This window comes from Bos indicus, chromosome 14, assembly GCF_029378745.1.
Source record: "Bos indicus isolate NIAB-ARS_2022 breed Sahiwal x Tharparkar chromosome 14, NIAB-ARS_B.indTharparkar_mat_pri_1.0, whole genome shotgun sequence".
In the NCBI taxonomy this organism is placed as follows: domain Eukaryota; kingdom Metazoa; phylum Chordata; class Mammalia; order Artiodactyla; family Bovidae; genus Bos; species Bos indicus.
In genome coordinates this window covers 58250527-58269558 of record NC_091773.1, presented here as the reverse complement: position 1 = coordinate 58269558, position 19032 = coordinate 58250527, and the positions used below count along the sequence as shown (strand labels likewise).

General features: G+C 39.3%; 1 protein-coding gene across 4 annotated transcripts in view; it reads left to right on the top strand.

The window, feature by feature from the left end:
* The window catches only part of OXR1 (oxidation resistance 1), a 557562-nt gene that overhangs the window by 422369 nt on the left and 116161 nt on the right, over positions 1-19032 (top strand). For 2 of the 4 annotated variants that reach the window (XM_070803074.1, XM_070803075.1), the window contains exon 4: positions 13536-13622. The exons of the other annotated variants lie outside the window; for them this stretch is intronic. In XM_070803074.1, coding sequence (XP_070659175.1) covers positions 13536-13622 — 87 coding nt within the window. The remainder of the gene's footprint in view (positions 1-13535; positions 13623-19032) is intronic. 4 annotated transcript variants of the gene reach the window in all.

Here is a 19032-nt window from a genome sequence, read left to right as displayed (position 1 = left end):
ACTGGATGCTTGGGGCTAGTGCACTGGGACGACCCAGAGGGATGGTATGGGGAGGGAGGAGGGAGGAGGGTTCAGGATGGGGAGCACATGTATACCTGTGATGGATTCATTTTGATATTTGGCAAAACTAATACAATTATGTAAAGTTTAAAAATAAAATAAAATTAAATAAATAAATGGTAAACATAAAAAAAAGAAAAACCAAAACATACAAAGCTTTATTTTTCTCCTGTGTAAAGAAGTCCAGAAAAAGGCAATCATTGGTAAAGGTTCAGGATGTCAAGCTGGTGTCATTTTGAAATTTCCTTAGCCTTTTCCTCATTGTTCTCTGTGAACTACCATAGCTCTTGCCATCACATCCATCTTTCAGATAGGAGGAAGGTAACAGGCAGAAAGGGGTAAAACCCATATCAGTGAAGAAAAACTTATAGCAGACTTCCACTTCTATCTTAGTTTCTAGAACTGTGTCACAGAACTACCTAGAAAAAGAAAGTGAAAAATTAGCTTTTTTGCTAAACGCACTGTCATCCAAAATAGAATCAAGAAGGAAGAAGGGCAGAATGGATAGTTAGTAGTCGGGCAGAGCAGCATTGATGAGGGGAAATGAATGAGAATTTCAGCACATCAAAAAGCAGAATGTAATATATAAATATAAGTGACATATAAATAGAAGGGAAAGAGCTGTCTGTTTTAGAAGGAGACTGTAATGCATGCCTTTCTGCTTCTCTGGTCATTGGTGACAATAAAATAAGCATAAATTATTTTAAAAATCCATGGTGGGCATTTTAAAAATATACCAATAGGTGATAGAAATTTAACCTTAAAACACACCAGCTGCAAACTATTCTAACATCTTACTTTCTTACATGACCTCTGTGAACTCGTACCATTCAGCCAGTTGCACAATCTGAATGTGGTCTCAGTTCAGTTCAGTTCAGTTCAGTTGCTCAGTTGTGTCCGACTCTTTGTGACCCCATGGATCGCAGCACGCCAGGCCTCCCTGTCCATCACCAACTCCCGGAGTTCACTCAGACTCACGTCCATCGAGTCAGTGATGCCATTCAGCCATCTCATCCTCTGTCGTCCCCTTCTCCTCCTGCCCCCAATGCCTCCCAACATCAGAGTCTTTTCCAATGAGTCAACTCTTCACATGAGGTCTCAGAGCACCTTAAAAGATGGGTCAGATATGCCTGGTGTAGGACAAGACAGTTAAAATATTTCTACCTGGAAATCCCTGATGTGAATAGTTGGTTTAAAAAAGAGATTCCCCCCACCCCAGACAAAAGAGTGGGAGAAGGGGACTGAATTTTAAAAGTAAACCACATGGTATCATTTTTTGTGTATTTACCATTACAAGAACTTCAGACTTTTCTAGTGAAAAAACATTTATCCTTTGTCAGCTGACAGTGGTCTACACTGAAAAGTGTTTTTCAATGGAATCATGTGTAAAAAATTTTAGTTTCAAGAGTATTAGCACGTAATCAAAATTAGAATTAAGGTTAAAAGCCAGAGATGAGCTAACTAATATCCTGAAGCCATCCACACAATAACCTTCTCTTATAGATCCAGATTCAGCAATAGCCAAATAGCTTATCAATGAAAGATATCAGGAACAGCAGAGCTCTCTACCAAAACTACTAATAAAAACATCCAGACTCTTAAGAGCTCAGATAGACCTGAGATTAGTAAAGACATTTATTTCACTGAAAGATTTGAGATCACTACCCAGAAGTTTTCTTTTTGTTTTTAATCTCCTGGACTGTTTTATTTTACTCAGGAGCTATCTTAAAAACCTGGGGCATAGTGGAGAGGGGTAGAAAGCCATTGGCCTCTTATTTATACATGGATCAGAGTTGAGCCAATATTCAGTAAATGGACAGGACAGTTAAATGGAAATTTCTGGATGTAACCTGTAGCATTATGCTCAAGAAAACATTAGACCAGTCCTCTGAAGGATTTTATTTTGGCCTTTTGCTGTGTAAAATGGGACCTAACCTCAAGTGTGAAGCCTGGAAGAATATACCACAAGGTCAAGAGAGCAAGGGAGAATCTTCTGGATCAAAGGTAATGGTTATCAGACATGGAAGTCATGGAAGGAGAAGAAACTGCTGATTAAATATCTCAAAGACAAATACAGGAATACCAGACTGCCTTATCTGCCTCCTGAGACACCTGTGTGCAAGTCAAAAAGCAACAATTAAAACTGGACATGGAACAACAAACTGGCTCAAAATTGGGAAAGGAGTATGTCAAGGCTGTATATTGTCACCCTGCTTATTTAAATTCTATGCAGAGTACATCATGTGAAATACTGGGCTGAGTGAAGCCCAAGCTGGAATCAAGATTGCTAAGAGAAATATCGGAGAAGGCAGTGGCACCCCACTCCAGTACTCTTGCCTGGAAAATCCCGTGGATGGAGGAGCCTGGTAGGCTGCAGTCCACGGGGTCACTAAGAGTCGGATACAACTGAGCGACTTCACTTTCCCTATTCACTTTCATGCATTGGAGAAGGAAATGGCAACCCACTCCAGTGTTCTTGCCTGAAGAATCCCAGGGACGGGGGAGCCTGGCGGGCTGCTGTCTATGGGGTCACACAGAGTCGGACACGACTGAAGTGACTTAGCAGCAGCAGCAGCAGTAGCAAGAGAAATATCAATAATCTCAGATATGCAGATGACAGCACCCTAATGGCAGAAAGCGAAGAGGAACTAAAGAGCCTCTTGATGAAGATGAAAGAGGAGAATGAAAAGACTGTTAAAACTCAACATTCAAAAAACTAAGATCATGGCATCTGGTCCCATCATTTCATGGCAAATAGATGGGGAAAAAGTAGAAACCGTGACAGACTTTATTTTTTTGAGCTCCAGAATCACTGCAGACGGTGACTGTAGCCATGAAATTAAAAGACACTTGCTCCTTAGAAGAAAAGCTATAGCAAACCTAGACAGCGTATTAAAAATAAGAGACATCACTTTGCCGAAAAAGGTTCATCTAGTCAAATTACGGTTTTTCAGTAGTCTTGTACAGATGTGGTAGATAGACCATAAAGAAGGCTGAGCACCTAAAGAATTGATGCTTTCGAACTGTGGTGCTAGAGAAGACTCTTGAGAGTTCCTTGGACTGCAAGGAGATCAAACCAGTTAATCATAAAGGATCGGTCCTGAATATTCATTGGAAGGACTGATGCCGAAGCCGAAGCTCCAATACTTTGGCCACCTGATGTAAAGAACCGACTTATTGGAAAAGACCCTGATGCTAAGAAAGAGTAAGGGCAGGAGGAGAAGGGGGTGACAGAGGATGAGATGGTTGGATGGTATCATCGATTCAATGGACATGAGTTTGAGCAAACTCCAAGAGATAGTGAAGGACAGGGAATCCTGGCGTGCTGCAAGTCCATGGGTTCGCAAAGAGTCGGACACATATGAATGACTAAACAACAACAGGTTCAAGAATGAAAGGGAGAGAAGGTTAACATGTGAGTGGTAAGAGATATGGGGCAGGAAGGAGAGCTGGAAGATTGTGGAAACGTTTAAAGTTTTTTAGATCTGAGTCTACACATCCAGGGGCTTCCCTGGTGGCTCAGTGATAAAGAATTTGCCTGCTATTGCAGGAGATGTGGGTTCAATCTTTGGATCACGAAGATCCCCTGGAGAAGGAAATAGCAACCCACTCCAGTATTCTTGCCATCTAAGACTAAACAACAGTAGTAACTACACCTACACAATTAAAACCCATAGTTTTCTCACATCTCACGACTACTTTATAGTGATTCTTGATACCGTAATGTGAGGATGTTAACAGCCATTGTTTTTCTAAGTATGGATGGAACATGAAATTAAGAAGACAAATTAAGTATTTTTAGAAATAGTCACCCTTGAACTCTTATACATCTTGTTTTGCATTTATCTATTACTCTTTTCGGAGAAGGCAATGGCACCCCACTCCAGTATTCTTGCCTGGAAAATCCCATGGACGGAGGAGCCTTGTAGGCTGCAGTCCATGGGGTCGCTAGGAGTTGGACACGACTGAGCGACTTCACTTTCACTTTTCGCTTTCATGCACTGGAGAAGGAAATGGCAACCCACTCCAGTGTTCTTGCCTGGAGAATCCCAGGGACGGGCGAGCCTGGTGGGCTGCCGTCTTTGGGGTCGCACAGAGTCTGACACAACTGAAGTGACTTAGCAGCATTACTCTTTTTGGGGTACACACACTCATAAATATCAAAATGTCTTTATGGCTTTAATTTTAAATAGTTATAAATTGAATTGTAAAAGGTAGAATATTTCATGGCTATGAGTCCAGACTGGAGCACTTAATGAACATTAATATGTTTTCATTGAGTCTGTTGATATTTTTTCATTTAATTCATTCAAAAATATTTATTGAATGGCCTCTGTGTGCCAGGAATGAGCTAGATCATGTCATAGAAGATCATAATCAGTCTAGTAAGAAAGATAAGAGCCTAAATAAAAACATATAAATGTTCAATCACTTTCAACATACTTTTACTTGGGAACATATTACTGATGCAGTGATTTAATCGCCGTCTGAAAAAACTCCTTCAGTAAAGTTTTCTGAAGAAATTGCTATGTCTGCTATTTATTATGACACGTTATATAATGCTATGCTTCTCATCATAATACACTGTGAAAAAATATGCTAAAGACTTGCAGTTTGGAAACTGAAATAAAACAGAAGCACTGGGAATATTCTAGTTCATATGCTGGACAAGAAAACAGAAAATGTCTACACTCATTGAGAAAATGTTATTGATATGGTCCCTAAAACCTAAACAGGTTTCCCTGGTGGCTCAGATGGTAAGGAATCCTACGGCGGAGACCCAAGTTCGATCACTCGATCGGGAAGATCCCCTGGAGAAGGGAATGGCAACCCACTCCAGTATTCTTGCCTGGAGAAATCTCATGAACACAGGAGCCCGGCAGGCTGCAATCCATGGGATCACAAAGAGTCAGACACGACAGAGAGACATACACTGTCACTAAAATTAAATATAGTTTGGGAAAGCAGAAGGTTTCGTAGGAAATGTAGATCTTGCAAATATTATTTATTTATTTTTGGCTGTGCTGTGTCTTCATTCCTGTGTGCGGGCTTTCTCTAGTTGCAGTGAGCAGGGGCAATGACCTAGTTGCAATGCACGGACTTCTCATTGCAATAGCTTCTCTTATTCAGGGCATGAGCTCTAGGCATGAGTTTCAGTAGTTGTGGAACCTTCCTGGAACAGAGATTAAACCCATGTCCCCTACATTGACAGGCGGATTCTTAAGCACTAGACTACTAGGGAAGTCCTTGCAAATGTTAAGAATGAAGAAAGATACAACATAATCCAATTAGGCCCACCATTCAGATTTTAATAAATGGTTGGGGGGGGGATAAAATAATGATCTTAATGCTTAATGTGGAAGCAAATACTGCCTTCAGGTGTGATCACATAAGTACATACGTAGCTTTGCAGTGGCATCCACTGTGGGTGATGGGTCACATAATACATCTTCTGTACCTTTATCTTTACATGGATGATTTGGAAAATTTCTGTGGCCTAAATTCTAAATTTTAATTTTAATAAAATTCAACCTTGTTTCTAAGTAGACTTATTCCATCTAATTCCTTTTTATGTTTGGCTTTGAATCAGTAATTTCAGGCTAAATGCAATCAAATGTCTGAAAATGAAACAAATTGCCTAATACGATGCTCTATTATCTGATAATAGATGGATTGTCATTGTTAGCTAATTCTTATTCTGTATGGATTTGGTTTAGGTTCTGTATGTGTGTGTATATATATATGTGTGTATGTATATATTGCTGCTACTGCTGCTAAGTCGATTCAGTTGTGTCCGACTCTTTGCGACCCCATAGACGGCAGCCACCAGGCTCCGCCATCCCTGGGATTCTCCAGGCAAGAACACTGGATTGGGTTGCTGTTTCCTTCTCCAATGCATGAAAGTGAAAAGTGAAAGTGAAGTCGCTAAGTCATGTCCGACTCCTAGCGACCTCATGGACTGCAGCCCACCAGGCTCCTCCATCCATGGGATTTTCCAGGCAAGAGTACTGGAGTGGGGTGCATGTATATATTACATGTGGTTTTAGGTGCTATATATGGATGTGTATATATTATAGGTACTGAAAAGGGGGGAGCACTTTTTATATACCACCTTTTTTTCATTTAAATTTTTACTGTGTTGTTAGACATAGTTATATAGTCTAACATATGATTTCTAGTTTTTCTTTACTTGTATCACATGTAAATACTGATTCCCGAACACTACATAATTGTAAAATTATGGTAATGTCACTATCCTATGGCTGTCTTGCAAATAAGTCTTCAAAAGTAACTGACTTTCAGACTATTCTCTTCAATTATTTTGGTTTGCTGCTAGTACTCTTTGCCAATTCTACCTTCTTATCTTACTCTCCATATCGTTAAACTAAGAGAATACATCTCTGAAACAAATACATTCATTGTCTCATAGGAAAGTCATTTGAGAAAATCAAGCTCAAAAGGAAAAAGAGCAAAGTGTAGAAAAATATTGGGCTCCTTGCCTCATTTATTTTTGGCCCTGATCATCTGTGCCAGAGCTTGCTTGCAATGAAAGATGACTCTAAGTGATTCTGTGCTGATGCAATTTATTAGAAGAGAAGGAATAATTTACAAGTCATGGTTTCAACTTACTGCTGCAGACTTCTTGTCCATATAAATCATGTGTTGTGTTCATATATATAGTCACTCATAAAAAAATTCGGAATGCACTGTGCTGTTGTGAATTGACCTAGGCTTTCTTCCCTAGCTTCTTAGATTTCCCAAAGTATCAAGTTTAATTTGGGGATTCTCTTCAAACTTCATAAGTTAAAAGAGAGATAAGGAAATATCAGAGTGTCCCATCAACTCAACTTCAATAATCTTGAAGATTTGCTCTCTGACTAAACCCTAGTCCTAGTTACTGATAATGTACAAAAAGTTCTATACTTTATATAAGATTATATGCATGAACAACAAGTTTCCTTAGTTTTATGGTATCCACTTAAGATGGGTGATTTGGGCCATTTCATATTGTACAATTTTATTACCTAAATTTTATTAATGAACTGCCAAGAACTGATACTTTTCGAAAGACTTACTTGATTTGATCTAATATTTTTTAAAGTCTTAATTTCTAGTTATGATACCCTGAAAAAGCATGGAAAGGAAATCCTCCAAAAACAAATAATATTCTCCCCCTTAGGATCCTGCCCAGTTCTATAATCTGCACTATACAGAAGGAGAGAAAAGCTATAGCTTCTAGGGGAGCCTAAAATGAAGGAAGAACTGAGGAGTTAGTTTTAGAACTTAGAAGGAAGTCTCAGAAACTAAAATATTTTAACTTGGAATAAAAAGATTACATAATCAATAACAATAATAATAGATTACATTTCTCGAACAAATGCCACATCATTCTTTGGTTACTCTATAAGAGGAGAGCATTATTATACTCATTTTACAGATAAGGAAACTGAGTCGGGAAAAATTAACTTTTCCAAAGTTGTATAAATAGTAAGTGATAGAGGTGAAGTTGAATCACAGAAATCTGACTCTAGAACCAGCTATTTAACACAGCAGTTGCCATAAAGCATGTGATATTCATACAGATTGAATAGTACTTTGAATCAAATAATACTCCTTAAGATATTCATGTGGAAATAGGTGAGATTGAATCTATTGGAGGTTTAGAGCAAACATTATTCACTGAAACGAACGATATTAGAAGAGGAATAAATAATACCAAATGGAGACAAACATGGAAATTCAGACCATGGGCTATAGCCCAGCATCAGTGACCTGTTTCTGCACCAAGCCATTGGCACGCACAAAACAAACACCAGCAGAGCCTTTGCTTGTATCTTACTGCTTCAAATACGCTCCACTTTGAGTCCAGCAACACTGACACCACATAGACAGAGGATATCTCAGATCCTGCTTCAGGTCTTACTGAATCTTAAGATCCCTAAGTGATTCATTTGCACGTTAGAGTTTGCAAAGCACTGGTCTAGATGACTAGAGACTGAAATAATTGTAACAGGTAGATCTTGTTTGGATTGTGATTCCACAAGCCAAGTGCAAAAAGACTTTTTCACCTATTGGAGAAATTGGGCATGGACTAGTTCTTGGCTTCTAAATGCTAATTTTATTTGGTGTGATAAGGAAACCTATCAAAGGTTCCAACACAGGTCCATATAGTCAAAGCTATGGTTTTTCCAGTAGTCACGTATGGATGTGAGAATTGGCCCGTAAAGAAAGCTGAACACTGAAGAATTGGTGCTTTTGAACTGTGGTGCTGGAGAAGACTCTTGAGAGTCCCTGGACTGCAAAGAGATCAAACCAGTCAATCCTAAAGGAAATTAACCCTGAATATCATTGGAAGGACTGATGCTGAAGCTGAAGCTCCAATACTTTGGCCACCTGATGTGAAGAGCTGACACATTAGAGAAGACCCTAAGGAAAGATTGAAGGCAGGAGAAGAAGGGGACAACAGAAGACGAGATGGTTGGATGGCATCACCGACTTGACGGACATGAGTTTGAGGGAGCTCCAGGAGATGGTGATGGGCAGAGGAGCCTGGCGTGCTGCAGTCCATGAGGTCTCAAAGAGTCCTACATGACTGAGAGACTGAACAACAGAAAGGCACCTAATGGTTAATGATTAATGTCCAAATTACTTATTTTACTGCTTTTTTATATTTTGTGTATTTATTTATGAGGTGGCACCAGGTCTTAGGTGCAGCACCTGGAATCTTTGATCTTTGTTGTGGCATATGGGATCTAGTTCTCCAGCCAGGGATCAAACCCAGGCCACCGTGTTGGGTGCTTGGAGTCTTAGCCACTGGACCACAAGGGAAGTTCCCAAATCTTTTAAAATGTAGACATGAATACCAAGATATATAGGGGTGAAATAATATGGCTGGAATTTGCTTTAAAACATTTTGGCAAAGACAGTAGCAGTAAGTGATACTAATGTGGTAAAATCTTGGAAATGTTTGAAACTGTCCTATTAGTTATTATGCTCTTGTGTCAACTTTTTAGTGTGTTAGAGTATTTCATACATTTTTTAAAAATATCAAAATAATGCAAATCAAAACCACTATGAGGTACCATTTCACGCCAGTCAGAATGGCTGTGATCCAAAAGCTACAAGCAATAAATGCTGAAGAGGGTGTGGAGAAAAAGGAACCCTCTTACACTGTTGGTGGGAATGCAAACTAGTACAGCCACTATGGAGAACAGTGTGGAAATTCCTTAAAAAACTGGAAATAGAACTGCCTTATGACCCAGCAATTCCACTGCTGGGCATACACACTGAGGAAACCAGAATTGAAAGAGACACGTGTACCCCAATGTTCATCGCAGAACTGTTTATAATAGCCAGGACATGGAAGCAACCTAGATGTCCATCAGCAGATGGATGGATAAGAAAGCTGTGGTACATATACACACTGGAGTATTACTCAGCCATTAAAAAGAATACATTTGAATCAGTTCTAATGAGGTGGATGAAACTGGAGCCTATTATACAGAGTGAAGTAAGCCAGAAAGAAAAACACCAATACAGTATACTAACACATATATATGGAATTTAGAATGATGGTAACAATAGCCCTGTATATGAGACAGCAAAAGAGACACTGATGTATAGAACAGTCTTTTGGACTCTGTGGGAGAGGGCGAGGGTGGGATGATTTGGGAGAATGGCATTGAAACATGTATAATATCATATGTGAAACGAGTTGCCAGTCCAGGTTCGATGCACGATACTAGATGCTTGGGCTGGTGCACTGGGATGACCCAGAGGGATGGTATGGGGAGGGAGGAGGGAGGAGGGTTCAGGATGGGGAACACATGTATACCTTTTGATAAATGGCAAAACCAATACAATATTGTAAAGTTAAATAATAAAATAAAATTTAAAAAATAAAATAAATAATAAAAAAATCAAAATAAATGAACTTATGTCCTAGAAATTGTAAAAATAACTAAAAGAAGTTTCTTATAGTAAAAAGGGTTAATCATGTAACAAGATACCATTTTCTCCAAAGGATTTAAATATGTGCTGTTATTAGCACATATTTTTTGGTCTGTGGGCAATTTTAGATATAGTCCTGGTAAAAACCAGAAGACTTAAAAAAAATCTGCCAAGCTCCCTTTCTCAAAATTGATTCTGTGGTAGATGTTATGCTTTGTGAATACTCTGGGCTGTTGGTCTTAGATTTAATGCCTTCGTTGTGTTTAAAAACAAGAAAAAGCAGTTGGTGATGCCTCTGATCTCGCCCCATGTTTCCTCTCTTGTGGCATTCTTCAGTTTAATGGTTGATTGATGGAATGTTGAGCTGCATAGTCATCCAAATCAGGCATTTAATAGAGTCCTGTACTGATCTCATTCTGTTGAGAGTCTATGCTTGTAAGTGCAGACTAAGGTCCTTTGATGTTACGTGATCAATAGCAAACCCTTTAAGCTGGTATGTATTTGTCATATAGAAAGGCATTCCTTTCAACATCATATAAACCCTTCATGTATCTAACCACTGAAAAGCATATCATTTTTTTGTTTGTTTGTTTCTGGAAAAGGGGATAAAAGAGAATCCCACGAGCTATTAAAAAGAGAAATCTACGAGCTATTAAAAAGAGAAACCAAGTACTTTTGCAGCTTATTAAATGGCAGTATTTGTGGCAATATGTTTTATATTTTCTGGCTCCTTCCTGTAGACACCAAAGAGTGGTTCTCAAAGACTAAGTAATGAACTCTGCCAACATCCCCAGATGCAGACATTATACTGTTTACAGATGAACAACTGACGCCTGACTGGTTCAGTGGCTGCCTTGTGAGTGAGTCAGAGGATGAGTGAGCAAGGTGCTTCCAGAAACCTTCCCATTTGAACCCCAAGTAGTTTTCCCAGCGTGGCGCTGTATTTGGTCTATTGGCTTGGATTTGATGGAATAACTTAGATCTAAGGTTTTCCTTTGATGAATCTGTATTTGGAGGAATAAATGAATAATGGGACAGTGAAGGAAATCTGGGTGCTGACTTTGAATCAGAGAATGACTGACACTCAGGTGCTGCTCCGTACACTTCTGTAATTTAGGTTGTGCCCCGAGAGTCTCCCTGTTTATAAAAAGCTGCTTTGTTAGATGTCTGTGGTTTTTTATTTTGACTTAAGGTCTTTTTTTCTCCCTCTTCCTATTCTTCCTGGTAGATGGCCAGTCACCTAGTCTTTCTTTCTCTGTTCTTTCCATGAAAACAGCCTCTTATGAAATTTTCCGTATTGCTCATTAGCCCTCAAAAACCTGTTAGTTAAACTACGAGCTTTTCTCTTTTTTTATTGAAGTATCACTGACTTACAGTGTTGTGTTAGTTCTGGTCTGGAGCAAAGTATTCAGATATATTTCTATATATATTAATATCTATATAGAGCTATATTCATTTTCATATTCTTTTCCATTATTGTTTATTACAAGATATTGAATATAGTTCCCTGTGATAGGGAACAGTAGGACCTTGTTGTCTATCTGTTTTAAATAGAAGAGTTTTTATCTGCCAATCCCATGCTCGTAATTCACCCCCTCCCTTTTCCTTTACCACATAAGTTTGTTTTCTATGTCTGTGAGTCTGTTTTTATTTTGTAAATAAACCTATTTGTGTCATATTCTAGATTCTCCGCATAAGTGATAACATGGTGCTTGTCTTTCTCTTTCAGACTTACTTCACTTAGTATCATAATCTCTAGGTCCGTCCATGTTGCTGCAAATATGCACAATATACTGTGTATATACCACATCTTCTTTATCCATTCATCAGTGGATGTGTATTTATGTTTCTCCTATATCTTGGCTATTGTAAATAGTGCTGCTATGGACATTGGGGTGCATGTATTTTTGCAATTAAGAGTTTTCACCTTTTATGGATATATGCCCAGGAGTGGGATTGCTGGATCATATGACAACTCTATTTTTAGTTTTTTGAGGAACCTCCACACTATTTTCCATAGTGGCTGCACCAATTTACATTTCCAGCAACAGTGTAGGAGGGTTCCGTATTCTCACACCCTCACCAGCATTTATTATTTGTGGACTTTTTGATGATGGCCATTCTGATGAGTGTGAGGTAATACCTCATTATAGTTTTGATTTGAATTTCTCTAATAATTGAGATTTGTCTGCAAACCTCTTCCACTCCTTAGCTTGTTTGTTTTGCCTCAGCATAGCACAATATTATCATCTTTGTCTGGAGGATTATTATTAGAACAACTTGTTGTTTTTCCTAAGAGTTTTTCCTACTGTTAAAATTATTATCATAAAATATAACAATATTTCAAAAGCTCTAAAATACCTTTATTACTGGAGATGAGTTTTATAGGAAGCATGATGCAAAGTTTCATAGCCCCCAAATTAATAAATATACAATTAATAACTATTATATATCCTTTTGCTATTTTAAAAGAATATCATATTTAAAAAAAAAAAAACAGAGAAATAAGATGGTCAGGGAGTACTGTGCTGCTGTGCTTACTCAGTTGTGTGTCCGATTCTTTGCAACCCCATAGACTGTAGCTCACTAGGCTTTTCTGTCCATGGGGATTCTTGTAGGCAAGAATACTGGAGTGGGTTGCCATGCCCTCCTCCAGGCAGAGAGTACTATTTAAGGATGATTTCCCCCTCAAAAAGGTAACATCAAGACCGATATAAAAATGAACGTGTTAAATACTTTACTTAACTCATTACTTAAGGAAGCAATAAGATGCTACAAAAAGATGTTACAGCTAACTTAAAGGAGAATCCAAATAGACATAGACATGGCTTATTGGAATGTGTGTGCAGATGGGGACACACTCTTCCACTGTTGCTGAAGAAAGTCAATTCAAAGTCTCTTGGACAGAACTTGCAAAACAAGAATGTCTTTGTTTATAGACTAGAATAATTTTGCATAGCTATCAGCTTTTACACTTTACAGAGTTGTAAATCTGCTTCCATAGAATCAAAATTAGATAATCCAGAAGAGTGTACTCTAGACACTGCATAGCTTTCCACTGAAGCACAGAATTATTTTCCCCGTAACATACGGTATCCCTAAGTGCATTGTGACTATCAGTGACCCTCAACTATAATCACAAAGAGGTCCACATTCCTTAGATGTTCACAATTTAGCTTCAGCCTCTTTCCATTTTCTGTTCTCTGGCCCAGTACCCTTAAACCCTACTTTATTCAGCCACAGTTAACTACATTCTACTATTTTTACCAATCCTTCAAGTCCCTGTTGTCACTTCCTCCAAAAAGCGGTATTGTACTTTATCTACTTTAACTGGGAATTACCGTACTTCCCCTTGACACTCATCACATTCTTGTGTATTGACAATCTGCTATGATCTATGGTAGTTCTGCAACTTGAGAGTACATCAGGATCCTCTGGAGAGCTGGTTAAAACACAGATTTCTGGGTTCCACCAGTCCTCTGATGGAGCTGAGTTTAAGCCTGAGAATTTTTATTTCTTACAAGATCCTAGATGCTGCTGCTGCTGCTGCTGTTCTGAAGATAACATTTTGATAACCACCTGCCCAGAGAAACCCTGTACAGATACTGCAGGTAAGATTAGTGAGACATTAGATGCAACCTTTTAGGAATTCATGTGTGTGCTAAGTCACTTCAGTCATGTCCAACTCTCTGCGATCCTATGGACTGTAGCCCTCCAGGCTCCTCTATCCATGAGATTCTCCAGGCAAGAATACTGGAATGGGTTGCCATTTCCTCCTCCAGGGGATTTTCCTGACCCAGGGACTGAATCCACATATCTTACATCTACATCATTGGCAGGCGGCTTCTTTACCACTAGCATCACCTGGGAAACCCTTTAGGAATTCATAATCTAATGTCAAAAGTTGGCTCCCTGAAATATCCCTAAAACTACCTTTTTGTAAGACAAATCTGAGTTTATTGTGGTAGAGAGACTCAACAGAGCCTTTGAAGTGCCTTGTGTTGGGATGGGGGAGAAGACTAGGGGAGTAATAGTTGAGATTTTTGAGATTTTCAAATTTAAAGCAGATCTTTCAGTGTAACAACTTGGTTAGGACTGGGTAATGGTTTTTCCAGTGGTCATGTATGGATGTGAGAGTTAGACTGTGAAGAACGCTGAGCACCAAAGAATTGATGCTTTTGAACTGTGGTGTTGGAGAAGACTCTTGAGAGTCCCTTGGACTGCAAGGAGATCCACCCAGTCCATTCTAAAGGAGATCAGTCCTGGGTGTTCTTTGGAAGGAATGATGCTAAAGCTGAAACTCCAGTACTTTGGCCACCTCATGCGAAGAGTTGACTCATTGGAAAAGACTCTGATGCTGGGAGGGATTGGGGGCAGGAGGAGAAGGGGACGACAGAGGATGAGATGGCTGGATGGCATCACTGACTCGATGGACATGAACTTGAGTGAACTCCGGGAGTTGGTGATGGACAGGGAGGCCTGGCGTGCTGTAATTCATGGGGTCACAAAGAGTCGGACACAACTGAGCGACTGAACTGAACTGAACTGAGGGATCTTAGCATGGTAGTTTAGAATTGATAGAATAAGATGAGGATTTGGGGGCAAGGAGTTCAAAGAGTTCTGGTGTGTAAACTGTCAGTTGATGCCTTCTATTAAGAATTGATGTATCTGTTTAGGATATTTATGAAATGAACCAGAAGAGAGTGGAGTAGAAAAGTCAAATTAAGAGAGACAGTCAACTAATAGTTTCAGAGACAGACACATAAAGTGTGTCCAGAAACGCCAAATACATATCTTATAAACATTCAATATTAAATTTTGAGCAGCAGAAAGAATTTATATTTATTAAGAAGCAATTATACTTAATTGTATATATGTGTGTGTGTATTTCAACTAACTGTATATGTGTATAAGACTATTGTGATAATTATTATTATCTCTAGCTAATGCAGATAAGAGAACCTTTGGATAGAATTCTTTATATTATTCAAAACTCATGGTCTCTTCTTTTTTGGAGAAATAAAGCGAATGTGATGATTTTAAAACATAGTAATCCTCTATTTAGAAATAATAGAAATAAGTGTGTATATATATATATATATTTTTTTTTTTTTTTTTAAGTCTGAATAGCAAGTGATTTTTACTTTGGGAAGTAACTCAAACTCTAACCTTTGGGGGCATAAAGTTGACATCTGTTACCTTGCAAATCAATTTTTAGAAACACCCTAAAGTGAGTGTGTTAAAATTACACCTGAAAAAGATAAATCTTTTGAAATTCAAATTCTGGCACAGGGTTCAATGTTTAAGAAATAGTTAAAACTTTGTACCAAATACAACCTATGTTTGGTCACAGTGCTTGAAAGAATACCCAGAATGCTTTTTAAGATTCTAAAATCAAATTAGAATATATGCATACTATAAAATAAATCAACTTAGATTTTTTCATGACAAGCTCATAAATGCATGTTCTATAAAATCACTGAGGAAAATTCATTTCAGTGTTCTTTTGCTGAAGTTTCGAAAAAACACCTGCAGATAGCACATCTTTGTTGTTGTTCAGTAGCTCAGTCGTGTCCTACTCTTTACAACCCCATGGACTGCAGCATGCCAGACTTCCCTGTCCTTAATCATCTCCCAGAGCTTGCTCAAACTCGTGTCCATTGAGTTGGTGATGCCATCCAACCATTTTGTCCTCTGTTGTCCCCTTCTCCTCCTGCTTTAATCTTTCTCAGCATCAGAGTCTTTTCTTTAGAAGTTATCAAATACTTGCCATTTGTGCTAATGGTGTTCACAACATACAAATTTGTTTTCTACAGAAGCATCATTCTGTTAGCAATAAACTATTTTGCATGCATCTGTCTTGTCCCTTTGCTGTCTGGGGTTTTTTAAATCACATCTTTCTTTCAGTCTCAGATTTCTCTGTGCTAACTGTAGCTAAGTCAGATTGGTGCAAAGAGGACTTCAGCGAGTAGGCATCTTAGTTGGGACCACATAGATTTTGAAACAGTAAGTAAAAATGTGGGGCTGAAAGAGAAAGCACAGAAAGATATTTCAGCAAGTGGCCATAGCCTGATCCCAAAGAGGTATCAGGATCCATAGAAACATGCTATCCCTAGGCACAACATACTAATGCAAATATAAAAAATCTTAAATATTATTTTAGCTAGGCAGAGGATGAAATAAGGCTGTCTGAGGACAAACTATAAAAGTTGCCAGAGGCATAATGCAATTATCTTTCCCACCATCTATTAGATCTGGGTTTCTCCACCTTGGCACTGTTGGCATTTAAAGCTGGATGACTCTTTTTTTGTGGGAGCTGTCCTGAACATTGTAAGATCTTAAGCAGCATACTTGGCCTCCACCTACTTATATGCCAGGAACACGCCCTCCATTTGACAACCAGAAATATCTCCAAACATAGCTAAATGTTCCCTGGGGGTGGGGTCACCAGATTTAGAGAACACCCAGGTAAATTGGAATTTCTGGTGAACAACAAATGACATTTGGGTATGAGTATGTTCCATGCAAAATTTGGTATAAAATTTTATTTAAAAATCATGTGTACTTTATGTGAAATTCAAATTTAACTGGGAATCCTGTATTTGAGGGCTTCCTTGGTGGCTCAGCGGAGAAGGCAATGGCACCCCACTCCAGTACTTTTGCCTGGAAAATCCCATGGATGGAGGAGCCTTGTAGGCTGCAGTCCATGGGGTTGCAAAGAGTCGGACACGACTGAGCGACTTCGCTTTCACTTTTCACTTTCATGCATTGGAGAAGGAAATGGCAACCCACTCCAGTGTTCTTGCCTGGAGAATCCCAGGGACGGGGGAGCCTGGTGGCTGCTGTCTATGGGGTCACACAGAGTCAGACACGACTGAAGTGACTTAGCATAGCATAGCATTGGTGGCTCAGTGGTAAAGAATCCACCTGCCAATGCAGGAGACATGGGTTTGATCCCTGGGTTGGGAAGATCCTCTGGAGAAGGGAATGGCAACCCACTCCAGTATTCTTGCCTGGGAAATCCCATGGAGAGAGGAGCCTGGTGGGCTACAGTCCATGGGGTTTCAGAAGAGTCAGTCACAACTTAGTGACTAAACAATAACCAGTATTTTATCTTGTAACACTACTGGGAGGCAAAATCGCCCATGAAAGAGAGAACTTTCTTTTACCTTCCTGAGGTTACCAGTAACCTTGTTTACAAAGTGGGGCTAATTATCTTTCCTCTCAGGGAGGACTTGAGATCAAAGGAAATAGTATAAGAAAAATCCTTAGTACAATGCCCAACATAGTAAGCAATTGAGAAATGTTCATTATTATTATCTCAGGATCCCTCACAAGATGATGTCATAATCATTACTGGTTTCTCAACTTAATTTTCACTAACAGGAAAGAAAACTGTATTACAGAAACAACAGGAGCCCAGTGGCGATTCTTAATCTTGGCTACACACTGCAGTCACCTAGGCAGTGTCCCTCCTAAGGTCTGTATCCCACCTCTAAGAGATTTGGATTTCACTGATCTGGAGTGTGACCTGAGCACTGGGATTTCAGAAGATCCACAGGAGTCCTAAAATGTGTAGCCAAGGCTGAGAACTGCAATTTGAGAGAATAGAGTTGGATAGTTGGTACTCCTAAATAATAAAGAGAGGGAGTAAGCTAGACTTAATTACATCTGTGTCTTGAGTTATAGAAAAGTAAGTTGGGATCAAATTTAGAGAAAAGATGGACATGATTTCACTCATCCATTCATTCAACAGATACAATACTTGCGTGTCTACTGTGTGCTGGGCCTTGTTCTAAGCAGTGAAGGGAGTCCCTGTCCTTGTTGAATGCCACTAGGGGACTGAAAGTTTCTCAGTCATGTCTGACTCTTTGCGACCCCCTGGACTCATCAGAAACCCATCAGGCTCCTCTGTCCATGGAATTCTTCAAGCAAGAATATATTCTTGCTTGGAGGGGTTGCCATTTCTTTCTCCAGGGGATCTCCGCAACCCAGGATCAAGCCCCAGTCTCCTGCATTGGCAGGTGGATTCTTTACCATCTGAGCCACCAGGGAAGCCCAACAATAGCAACAGCAAATAGACTTAAAATTTTTGGCCACGACATATGGCATGTGGAACTTCCCTGACCAGACAGATAATAAATAAGACATTTTAATCAAATGTCAAAGATTAGCACTAAAGAGAGGAAAGATGGTAGCATTCCAAAATATCAAAGTCATAACTAATCTTATTAAGAAAACAAAATGGGGAGAACTCAGTGACTTACCATGTTCTCTCAACTTTGACCCTGAAACAGATGAGTAGAAAGGGCATGTTAACCAAGAAAAAAGGGTGGCATAAAACTGTGAAGAGTGTCAGGAAGGCTAAAACCCAGAGTGAGTTTGCAGAAACACTAAAGGAACCAGCCAACTAGCATCATTCTATGAAAAGGGAAGTCCTAAAATAAAGGAAAATAAGAAGGAAGTGTGAGGCTCTCTTCTTGAGGAAGATGTACATTGCTGAACTATTAATAGACAGAACAACTGCACCTATTTTGCTTTGCTTTTCTCAGTTAAGAATGAATGTGCCAGACTTCCCTGGCAGTCCAGTGGTTAAGACACTGTGCTCCCAATGCAGGGGGCATGGGTTTGATCCCTGTTTGGGGAACTGGGATCCCACATACAGTGCAGCCCTTGCCCCCACAAAAAAAGAATGAATGAGCTACACATCAATTTAATTCTTAGTTTAGACAGGGGAACCTAGAAGGGTAGAGGAAAGTTTTCTTCCTTCCCAACAGAGCACCGATCATATGTCAGGCCTGTGTCAAATGTCATGAACTTATACTGTTTTCATTAGACACTAGGTCACCTTTGCTATCCCAGTGTGATGATAGCTGAGGAAACTGTGTCTCACTGGTGTTTACTGAGTTCTTTAAGAATACTAATCAGGAATTACTAGAAGCAGAAGTATGTCTGTCTGGTTTAGCACTTACTTGGTGCCTAGTGAGGGCACCACATCTGTTGAATGATTGAATCAGTTCA